Here is an 11,738-nt window from a genome sequence, read left to right on the forward strand (position 1 = left end):
ACACACACTTCTGATTTTTTGCTTTAACTTTTAATCTCTGAATTTTTATTTTGTACGTCCTGACTTTGACCTGGGCGATAACCAGGCAGCGCAGTCAGATGTCACAGAGGCCGATGTCGTTGAAAAAGGCAAGAAGAGAAGGCTTCAAACAGTAACTCCACCCCCTGCGTTCATCATCACACCTCAGCAGGTCGCACTCTGATGGAGGATACCTGTTTCACCAATCACATTCATTCACTGATCTGATTTCCACGTCTCCTTTGTCAGGCTGTGGGACAGGAAGCTTTAAACTGGTTCCATTTAAAGTCTCAGAGCTCTAATGTGCAGCTATCACCTTAGAAACAAGCAGTCCAACTGAGCATGCTCAGACACAAAATCATTCACTGCAGTTCAAATCGTATGTTACCTCTCTGTGCCACAAATGAATGCAGAGGGCCCATATTAACAGAGAAAGTTGATAACCACAGTAGTTTTATAAGACGAGCCAACTCAAACAAAGCCTGACATTGATAAACTTCCTGTGTGACCACGACCCTCTGATCAACTTCCTGCTAATAAAAATAAAATAAGCGCATTAAGTTTAGATATATTTTTTTAAACATTCAGCTGTTTGTTCATAAACACAAACAGAAATCAGGTGATCAGTCTCTCACTTCCGGAATAAACAAACCCACACTTACCACGTGACGGCGTTACGCACAGAGCAGTGTTGCACGTGGCGAGCAGCCCTAACACTCTCTACAGTTTTTATCACACAAAACATTTTATCAGTGAGCGAGCTGAACACAGAGGTCAAAGGTCAGAGCTCATCGCTCCCTGCACGTGTGATTCTCTCAGCACGTGTGATTCTCTCAGCTAGCTACCTTTATCTGTTAGCTAACCATCTCGAGCTGCGTCGATAAACCGCGCATATCTCTGCCTCATTTCAGCGTCTCCGTTATATCAGTTCACAAACAGCACCAATACACGAACACACACGCACGGGTTTTCACAGTTAAAGTCTTACCAGAACGGCAAGTCCGTTGTCTGACGCCATGTTTCCCAACCGAAGATCGTCTACGAAGCCAAGATGGACCACTGTCAGAGACTTCACGCATGCGCAGTGTCTTGCGTGGGTCCCAGCGACGCATCAACAGTGACTCTTCACCTTTTTTTACGATCTCTGATCTCAACTTTAACACCGTGTCACGTCACAACATTTAAAGGGCCACTTTATCTTTATTTAATTTTAAATAAATTAAATTTAGAGAAGTCCAAAGAGGGTAAAATGAAAAAAATGAGTGACAAAAGGAAAAAAAAAATATTTACTGCCCTCAAAACCAAAAACAGTGAATTGTTATTTTTTACTTAATTATTAAATTTAATCAATAACAATTAAACAAATAAAACTGAATGAAAAGTATATAACATTATATGATAATTACTTTATTAAATTCATTGTGTAAATGTTATATTAAACATTTCTGTCTTTGTTTAAAATAACCATCAATGAGATTAGAAATTATATGATTGCTTATATATGTTTTTGTTAAAATAAATAAATAATTATAATCTGTCTTTGTTTCTTTATATCTAAATTAATTCCATTTATAACTATGTTTGTTACTGCTTGCTTTCATTTTTATATGGATCTAATTTTTATTTTTGATAATATTTTATGAATTTACTTCATATGTAATCTTGTGTTATCTTGTGCTCCTAAATGTAATGAACACGTGAAAATATTTAGTTAAATGTTTTATTTATCTAATTTATTTCATTTAAAGAAAATAAAAAATAACAGTGATCAATCTGAAGCAATTACTCACTAATACAGTCTGCAGTCTGTGCTGCCCCCCTGTGGTAACTGAGTGAATTTCATTTCTAGGTCCAAAACAGCTTGTGTTTTTTTGTTTTTTTTATTCAGAGTAACGTTTAAACGGATTTATGTTAAATCACAATATTATCATGGTAAACAGACATAAACAGGACCAATGAACTGAAAATATGATTACAGTAGTAAAATACAAAGACATTGACAAAGAGATTTAATTGTGGTTTAAAACGTTCAATGTTTCAGTCTCAGATCACATGATCTCATAATTTTGAATTATTATTATTATGTTATTTTCATTTTATGCTATAAAATTAAGAATTTGGATATCCTTACAGTTTATGAAAATTGTTTAAATTAAAAAAGTAATATCATTGAACCAAATGTTTTTTTTCCCCTAAAACCGCAATCTCAAAATGTGTAAATGTTGTAATTATTTTAAAATGTAATTAAGTTTTTTGTGATGATTAAAAATATTATTATGCTGTTATTTGACTCCTCAACTCTGAAGATGTGAGGTATAAGTGGTTATAAGAATTTTATAAAATAGGGCTGTCACTATATCACATGATAAAGTATTATGATATGTGTCTATGTATGTGTAAATATTACAAATTATAGAAAATAATAATAATTTGTCTAATTGTTTTTCAAATGAATCTATAATTACGTAATGTATGAACACTGATATTTAACATGTTATTGTTATTGTCAGTGCTGGTAGTATCTCACACCATCAGGCCAACATTTGGACATTTGATCTGAAAAATGTACCTGATGTAAATAAATAAATAAAATCCATATCCTCTGTAAATAAAAAATAATAAACTAAATAAAAACTTGGGAGTGGCTTTGCTGTTTTGGCAGACTTGGGCTTCCACAGTGGGTGGTACATTGTGCTGTCATTTTTGTAATCAGACGTAATATTTTCCCGTGTTAATCAGATAAAGAGTTCCCTCTGTTCACTGTAAATGTTTCTTGTTTAGTGTCTTTTTTGGTAAATCAGGTGAGGTTGGTGTTTTTTTCTGGCTCTTTCTGATTGGTTGGAGCATGAAGCTTCGGTTTCTCGGTGCTGAGCTCCTGTTTTTACGTATTTATGATTTTATTTAATGCGAACGTCACAAACGTTTCCTCCCCCCGCGGAGCTCCACAGTGGACCGACCCGGGCAACAGGAAAACATCCTCCTCCTTCTCCTCCTCCTCCGTCTGGGGTCACAGCAGCCCCCAGCCCGGGCTTTAAAACCAGCCAGCCGCCACATCCTCCTTTTTCTCCTCCCTCCACCCTTCCTCCTCCTCCTGTCGGGGCTGTGAGGACGGAGCGCCTCCTCTCCTCTCATCTCCGGTCAGCCTGATTCTCCTGCTCGGAGGTAAGATCTCCCTCTGTGCGCTTTTCTGTTTTTCTCGCGTCGCTGCAGACGCACTCGTCTCCTCCTCACCCTCCTCTTCCTCCGTGTAATGAAGCCTCAGATCGGCCACATGACCGCAGAGCTCCTTCATCCCTCCGCTGCACCTCAGCTCGGAATAAAAAACAGCGTCTCAGGTTCAGTGTGTGCGTGTGTGCGTGTGTGTTCGGGCCTCAACCGGCTCTGCTCCTCTTAGAGGAGGAAGGAGATCTGTCGGTATGATGTTTTGATGGAGGGGGGGGGGTTCTGTGAGATGTAGAAAATAAAGACAAATGATTATGATGAGGAGGTTTAAAGCCTCCTCCAGGAGGGGAGCAGCAGTTGCTTCAGTCTCTAAAACATGAGGGAATGATGAAAATGCTACTGCTGCTCCTGGAGGAGGCAGGAGGAGCTCAGCGTTTACCTCCAAACAGATTAAGAGGAGCTGCAGGTGTGTTTGGTATTTATGGCTCAGCTGTTGGTCAGAAAGTTACACCTGGCCCATTAGAGGCGAGCTGAGTCAGTCAGGGATTCATGAGGCTGTCTGAAGAGATAGTAGAACAGCTGCTCTTTGGGCCAGATGTGGTGATGATGTCAAAGCAGAGCTAACATCTGGGACATTTAAGGCTGCGCTGAAGCAGCCAGAACGCCAATCGTAGCCCAAACATCTGCCGCTGAGGACCAATCGTCATCATCGCTAACATTCCTCATGCTCTCAGAGATCCTGGACACCTTCTGAGAGCAGCTGCGACGCTCTGGCACTGATCAGTTCTATTATCGGTGATTAATCAGAGAAACTCGATCTGTTCAATCCACAAAATGTCAGAATCGGTGAAATGCTCTCTAACAGGAAGCTGGATCAGTCTCTGGAAGTCATTTACTGATCATCACTGAACTGTTGGAGTGAAGAGGCTTCTGGGATGGGAGCTGAAACATTTTCAGGAAACTTACAGAATTCCAGTCGATTTCTCCTAGCTCCTTAGATTTGAGCTGTTGATTCATCAGCTGATTGGTTTATTGGTTCTGGTTGTTTACGATCATGAGTCCAAGAGCTCCCAATAAAATCTGATCTCAGATTTTAGATGGAGAAGCTTTCAGTCAGTGCCTGGAATCTGCCAATCAGGTTGGAGTTCAGGGTCAGACCTGATGTTCTCTGAGGCGGAGTGGTGATGACTCCTCTGATAGAGTCACCGTGGTGGATCCTTCTGAGTGTTTCTGTAGCTTCTCAGTTAGAAACCTTCCAGTGTTTCTCATTTGACTTGTATTTGGTCTGCAGTTGTTTTCATGATCTGATTCATTATTTGAGTCATTTTTCTGTTTGTTTTCTGTTCAGATGACACATTTGGACTTTTTTCTAACAGAAAACAAACAGAAAACCAGTGAAAGCATGGCTGACATGCTGCAGACCGTCTATGAGTTTCCGGCCTGTGTGCTGCTGGGATGTGAATGTGAGGCAGGCCGCTGCCTGGATCCACCCAGCGCCTGTAAAGTGTGTTTAAGTGTGTGTGTGCTTGGGCTAATGGCAGATAAAAGCTCTTAGTGATAAGACTATCAGCCACACAGAGCACTCGGCCTGCTGTCAGTCCTCAGAGACACTCAGCACAGTCAAGTAACCGAGTACTTTTACTCAGCAAGCTGCTGTAACTGCAGCCTCAGCTTCCTGCAGAGAAAAGCAGTGAAGAGTGATTTAAACCACGAGCTACAGAAATAAAACAATAAAATGTCCAAAAATGATCCCTGTTATTGAAAAATAAAAAAGAGCGCTCCAGAGGGCGTCCCTCCTGGAGCCTGTGTGTGGTATCTCCTAATTGTCCTTATTTCATTTGTATTTGATTGGGGGTTTTTTGGATTTCACAGTGGTGAAAAATCCTCCCAACAGTTTCTCATTACCAAACCGAGTGATTTCTATCCAAGTCCTGCTGGAAAAACCGACCTAATCCCCGAATCTGCTCAGTGCAAGAATAAAATGTCATAAAACATAATGAAGTGAAACTAAAGCAGGAAACATTAATAAAGAATAATTCATCAAAGCCAGCCTGCTTTTAGATGTTTCGTGTTTAAACATTTCACTTCCAGCTGCTCACTGTCCTCCATCCTTCAGACACGGCCTTCATCATTATTGTGCAAACACACTCAAGATACAGTCAAGGCGGCCTCACGTGGTTATTAGAGCAAATGTTATAAAATTACAATAAAACAACTAAAATGTATAAAAGCACCAAAAACAGTGATAACAGGAAACTGAGTCCACCTTAAAAGTTTAGGATAAATCATTCTTCATGTTATTAATGCTGTGTTATCCGGGGCCGGATGGCTGAGGCAGCAGCCTAAGCAGAGAAACCCAGACCATCCCTCTCTCTGGCCACCTCCTCCAGCTTATCTGGAGACACAATCTCTCCAGCATGTCCTGGGTACAGAGGAGGCCCCAGGAGATCTTACGTGCATTGTTCAAAGAAAACAGTGATGAAGAAACTGAAGCTAAAATCAGACGTGTTAAAAACCCTGGAAGGGCAGAGGTGAACCATCATCTCTGAGGTCACCGGAAATGTTTGAAACTGGATTTTTTTTTTAAATCAGGAAATCATTAGCAACAGTGTAGCCAATCAGAACAAGGAGTTTACAGGGAGAAGGTCACATGGGCTGGTCCAGATTTACCCTGCTCCAGAGCGAGGGGGGCAGCAGGGTAAGAAGTGATGCTCCCATTATGCCTCGGGCCTGTTGTACCAGCCCGTGTGGGCAGATCTGAGGTTGCTTCAGGTGGTCAAGTCGGAGGTCAGCTGACTGAGTTGAAGGAGGCTGGTTTCTCCTTTAGAGATTCCTTCTTCCTAATGGTACAGACGTACTCCAAAAAGATCAAGGTGGGATTTATCAAGTCCAACCAGAGATGACTTCACCCCATGGTCTGACTCCATCATTACCAAAAAACGAGCAGAAACAGGAACAAATTCTGTGAGCTCATCAAAACAAAGCCATGGCCACCATTAAACTTCAGGGCCCCCCCTCCCCTGGGTTATGGTAGATGGGCCCTCCTCCCTGAACCTGGTTTCATCCAGTTAAAGGGGAGTTTCTCCTTTTCACCATCGGCAAGTAGGTGTTCATCTGATTGTTGGTGTTTTTACCTCACGGTAGCTCTTTGAGGCAGCCATTGCTTTGATTTGGCGCTGTATAAATTGAATTAAGGAGCTCGTTAACAGAAGCAGGTGTTTGCAGCAGGTTTCTTCTCGGCCTTTAAGATAAATTAAAGCTGCTGGATGAGTTTATACTGTTTGACCTCCTGCAGAAGGATCTGAGCGTTCTCCTGGGTAACGTTTGGAGGAGAACCGTCACTGTGACTCTCACACATGTTCACAGATCAGGTTCAGCTGAGGGCGCTCTCCTCTCACTGATCTGGTGTCAGATTTTATGGTTGGACAGCGATGGAGGGGGGGGAGGGTGAAGCTGCTCTGCTGACTCTGAGGACAAGCGTAACCACAGCAGCCGTTAGCAGCGGCTGGGCGTCGCCCGGCTGGGCAAGCTGATAAACAGCAGAGGGGAGGGGGAGGAAGGGAGGAGGACAACGAGATGAAAGGAGGTGGTGGGGGACGGTCAGAGGAAGGATGGAGGATATCCTCCCCCAACTCTCATGTTGTTTAGGTAGAAGGTGTGCCCCCTCCCCTCTGACAGCCTCGCTGTGACTCTCCAGCAGTCGTCCGTCCTCAGCAGCTCCAAACACCGTCTGAGCCGTGAGTAACACCTTTAACGCTGAACGCTCGTCATCAGGACGCTGTCACACATCCTCACAAAGCTGCAGCACCTTCATATACACTCGAGCTCGTTTATCACTGTCAGACTTTCAGCATCAACACAAAGATTCAGATATTCACTTTACTGTATCTTGAAGTCACCGCGGCAACCCGAACAGCACCACAAGTCTGCGTCTTCTTCCTGAAACTCTTCGCAGCCAATCAGAGAGCTTACTGGAGACAGCAAACTGAGAAATGTAAGTCAAAAAAATAAACATCACAAAAGCATGAAACAATCATTTCTGCTACATAACTTTGCACTTTTGCTGTAACAAAACAAATTTCCCACCTGTGGGACTAATAAAGGTCATCTTATCTTATCTAATAACATTAAGAGAAACAGTAAAAATAAAACAGAATAAAAACAAAGGAAAAACAAACAGAAACTGCATTTTAAATTAGTTTTGAAAATGTTTTCCAAAAACTTCAACAAAAGCCTCTTAAAGGTTTAAAGACTTTTGATTTTAAAAAAAAAACAACAACAAATAAAGAAATAAAGAAATAAAATAAAGAAATTAAGAAATAAAGAAATTAAATAAAGAACTAAAAACTACAAAAAATTTTAAAAAATGCAGCCAAAACTCTGAAAAACAAAAAAAATAAAATAAAATAAAATGAAAATCATCTCAAAACTCTGCTGATCGATGTCAATGGTAAAGGAAACAAAGGATATGAAACAAAGTCCCCAGAATGCCTCGATGCTTCTTCCTGCATCCTTCCTCCTGTTCTGTTTCCTTCTCTCTGTTTCTTCCTGGATGTTTCTAGTGGTTTCAGGAAGGAAACGAGTTGACATCATGTCTGAGGCTGTGCTGTGAGAGAAATTGCTCTTCCTCTGATTCTGGATCAGATGAGTCGAGCTCGTTCGTTGGAGCAGCTGATGCGTTCACTAACCCTCTCTCTGTTTTTCCTCTGCAGCTGCTTAAATCAGGTCGGAGCGACTTCCGTGTCCACAGCTATGCAGAAGGTAATGAGTCACTGCTGGAGCTTAATCATCACCACACTTACACCTAAAATATTGCTGCACAATGAGGTTCACACTGAGACTTCAGCTCAGTGAGCAGTCTGTCACTCTGAAAGTTCATTTACACCTTAAAGTGGATGTACTGTCACTGCAGCAGCTTTGCATGATTCACAGCTCAAAATAATCCTTCATGACCATCATCTGTCTGAAACAAGCTGTTGTTGCTGTCGAGTCAGATCTTCTTCTCCTTCTGGTTTGTTTGTGGTTTTCACCTGCTCTTTGAGCTGGTGCCAATAAACTGGACTGTTTTCACTTCCTGATTGTCTCTTCTGATTGGCTGTTTGGCAGGTGGAGGGACGGGTAACTCCGGTCAACCTGCCGTCCTCGAGGGGCCCGAGCACCCCGGGGTCTCCGGCGACGGGCATTGTGGTAATGTCACACCTGCTCAGACGTTCAGATGTTTATTTACTCGTTTCATCCATGGAAACATCATTTTAACACATTTACTTTATTTTACTGACATTTTCTACTTTTAGTAAACTTACTTTTTGTAAAAACCTCTGCAAAATGCAGACTTTCACCACAAGGTGGCAGCGTTTACTGTCAAAGTTCTGCATGTACGATTTTTTTGTTTGTTGAAATTTGAGCTCTGATCAGATGATTTTAGTTCTTTTAGTTCTTCTTTTATTTTTATGTTGAATGTTGAATTTTTATGTTGAGCTGTTAACCAGTTGTAATCCTACCCAGTGAAATTAAACACTTTTATACATGGAGTACTTGTATTTGTATCTTTAAGTAATCTTTGTGATGATACTTGGAGTGCTCTTGGTAAATAAAGAACTTCCTCTGTCAGGCCCGTGTCAATGACCAGGTGGTGGGCTACAGAGACCTGGCGGCACTGCCCAGAGATAAAGCCATCCTGCAGGTGGAGAGACCGGACCTGATGACCTACCAACCCCACCTGAGCTTCTCCCCGCTCGACCCGCCACGCAGAGAGGTGCGGGTTTGGATTCTTTAGTAGTTAAGGAACATTACTGCTTCACTTTTCAACCCTGAAATTGAAATATTTGACTTAAACACTGCTGCTAGTCCATTTGTCAAGTGAGCTGACCTCTGACCCTGACTGACAGCACTGATACAGCAGCGTTCAGGGACAGCCGACAAAATCAGAACAGACAGTTTCCATTTCAGCTTCTCCTGCCAATTTAACACTTTTCTCATAAATATTATTTATAAAAAATTATTTATAAAAAAACTGGAGTCACATCACTTCCTGTTTCCCCTCGATGGCGCTGATATGCTGTCATTAAAATCCTGACATCATATTTAAAGTCAGAGGAAAGGAATAATCTGGAATAATCCTTAAAGGAAGATCAGATGAAACTTTTACTTTTTAATGATCATATTTCATAGATATGCTTTAAGTTTTTTGATTTTAACTTTAATTTTCTTCATACTATACAGGGTTTTTTCTATATTATTGAGTGCACATTTATTAAAAGAATATCAGCTGAAAAAATCTGTGTGTGTGTGTGTGTGTGTGTGTGTGTTAACAGGTCATTACTGACACTAATGTAATCCTGAGGCGTGTTTGATGCCTGCAGCTGTTGGACTTTATTAAATTCCTGCAGCATCTATGATGACTGTTCATATCTGTGTTCTCTGCAGAGATCTCTGTCTCCTCCATCCACGTCTCCAGCCTTGTCTCCAACCATGTCTCCAACCATGTCTCCTGAGGTAAGCCCTCATCAGTCCATGCTGGTGGTAATAACCCAGCTCCATTATTCATTTCCATCCCGGTTTCTTCTACACCTTCAGGCCACCGGGATATAAACTGTTTTTAATGAAGTGGCAGTGCTTACATTTTCCACTTGTTCATTCAGGCCAGGCTTTTCTTTAATGCTCTGGTCCGGTGACCTGGAGTCTGGAACAAAGCCCTGCCCACGAGTTAACCTGACCCTGTGACACTGAGTAGACCTGCATCTGTGGTCGATAAGACTCAAATACAAGCTTTGATTGGTGGTTCATTTCTTGGTGCCACAGCATTCGTTGACCTTTCTGAAACCTCAAGTGGTTCGCGACCTCGGCTTTTTAGGAAAACAGTGGTTTGTACTTGTTCTCGTCCAGCTTTTAATCGCAGCTTTGTCTTCACCGCAGTGTTGAAACCGTGACACTCGCTAGCCGGGGAACAGAAGGACCTCTGTTCAGACGGCTGGAAACTCCCCTCAGTCAGAGCGCGAAGGGCAAAACAAAATAGGAGCTCCGTTTCTGTCCAGATTTAAAGGACGGGACATCTGTGCAGAAATCACTCAGTTTGGGTCCTTTTTTAACTTTAATTAAGATTTACAGCACAAACATGTTCCACAGGTCCAGTTGGTCAAAAGTGAAATCGTGTTGTTTAAAGGAAAAACAGGATTACATGTTCGGATAAGATCAAGTAATCCAGTCCAGCTTTTTTATCTGGATTAAACCTTCAGTTTGTGTTGTTCAAAACACTGGAACAGGATCAGGATGACTTCCAAAATATCAGGATTACCCTGATCCCAGGCCGGATGCAAAATTAAGAAAAAAAAATGTAATAAAGAAAAGTTATTCCACGAAGAAAACTAGAACTGATAAACTTAAGACAATAAAAAACTTGCACCTGGACTACAGTTTTCAAACTTTGTCCTATACTTGCATTAAAATACTTGTTTTGTAAGTTTATTTATGATGCATTGCATGTCATACATGCAATATGTTTATATTTAGGACTTTAATTTTTATTCATACAGAAAACAATTATATAAAAAAGTGTGAGCTGGGAAGTAAAGTCACGACATTGGTTTAAAAAAAGGTTTTGAGTTAAGAATGATAAATACAATCATAGTAGATGACAAATAAATTATTAAAACTTAAAGCAAATCCAGCTCATTAAATCACATTGGAAGATTTTTAAATAGTCTTTCTTTTTACCTTCTTTGAAATTATTTAAATGTTATGACTTAAGGACATCGTCCACAGTGTTTCTGTAAATGATGATGATTTGTTGTCAGGTCAGTGAAGAAGCAAAAACAATGAAAATTAACAAATTTAATATAATTATTTAAAGTTCCTTTATTTTGAGTGAATTTCAGTGCCCCCTGCACCCCAATTAAATTAAAAGTTTATACGGGATCAGAATGAACCTGTCCAGTTTTTGTGTGAACAAGAACATGAGCTGGACGAGCTGGATTACATCATCCACCAAAGGAAAACACCTTTAAAAAGGAACACTACAGCCACCTGTCAGCCAAAGAGGCCACGCAGCAGCTTTGTTTTATGGGCCTCTTTGATTTAGACAAAGTTCTCACGGTCAATCGCGTGACCCATGCTGACGTTCTGACTCACTGATTGGTCTGAGCTCACCTGTCAGGCTGTTAAAGGTTAAAAGACTCTGTTTGCTTCCAGGTGAAGGGGCGCAGGGCAGAAAGTGAGAGCGGTTCTCCTGGAGGATCCACGCTGCAGCTGCAGGCTGGACGCAAGATCAGTACGAGCCTGCAGCATTTCCACCGACCAGGTAACACACACACACACACCTGAGGGCTGTCAGGACTCATTAACCCTAAAACCTTTCTCAACCCTGAAGGCAAAGCGGCCATGTGTCTGAGTTTGTGCGCTCAAATCAAATCACTTTTACTGTCACATCACATGTGCAGGTACTAATTCTTGTGTGCGAGCTTCACAAGCAACAGAGGTGTGCAAAAATACAATAACATAAGAACAAGCAAAATATAAGAATGGGTAAACCAGAGTTATATGAATAAATATATGTACAATAT

At 41.2% G+C, this 11,738-nt stretch overlaps 2 protein-coding genes across 6 annotated transcripts in view; one reads left to right on the forward strand and one right to left on the reverse strand.

The window, feature by feature from the left end:
• pbdc1 (polysaccharide biosynthesis domain containing 1) overlaps window positions 1–1,105 on the reverse strand; it is a 23,302-nt gene extending 22,197 nt beyond the window's left edge. Inside the window, exon 1 of the mRNA XM_005945045.3 lies at window positions 1,007–1,105. Within this exon, the coding sequence (XP_005945107.1) occupies window positions 1,007–1,036 (30 nt within the window). The 5' untranslated portion in view covers window positions 1,037–1,105. The remainder of the gene's footprint in view (window positions 1–1,006) is intronic.
• A 1,616-nt stretch (window positions 1,106–2,721) lies between these two features.
• Window positions 2,722–11,738, forward strand: part of dmtn (dematin actin binding protein) — a 15,796-nt gene continuing 6,779 nt past the window's right edge. The window contains exons 1-8 of one of the 5 annotated variants that reach the window (XM_042213251.1): window positions 2,722–3,180; window positions 6,829–6,917; window positions 7,076–7,174; window positions 7,893–7,941; window positions 8,287–8,367; window positions 8,792–8,935; window positions 9,607–9,675; window positions 11,368–11,476. In XM_042213251.1, the coding sequence (XP_042069185.1) occupies window positions 7,933–7,941; window positions 8,287–8,367; window positions 8,792–8,935; window positions 9,607–9,675; window positions 11,368–11,476 (412 nt within the window). In that variant the 5' untranslated portion in view covers window positions 2,722–3,180; window positions 6,829–6,917; window positions 7,076–7,174; window positions 7,893–7,932. Of the gene's footprint in view, window positions 3,181–6,546; window positions 7,175–7,516; window positions 7,942–8,286; window positions 8,368–8,791; window positions 8,936–9,606; window positions 9,676–11,367; window positions 11,477–11,738 lie in introns of those variants that run through there. The other 4 variants (XM_042213249.1, XM_042213250.1, XM_005945044.3 and 1 more) reach the window with 4 other exon arrangements.

The sequence above is a fragment of the Haplochromis burtoni genome, unplaced genomic scaffold (genome assembly GCF_018398535.1).
Source record: "Haplochromis burtoni strain Fernald_Lab_line unplaced genomic scaffold, NCSU_Asbu1 Contig_429, whole genome shotgun sequence".
Lineage (NCBI taxonomy): Eukaryota > Metazoa > Chordata > Actinopteri > Cichliformes > Cichlidae > Haplochromis > Haplochromis burtoni.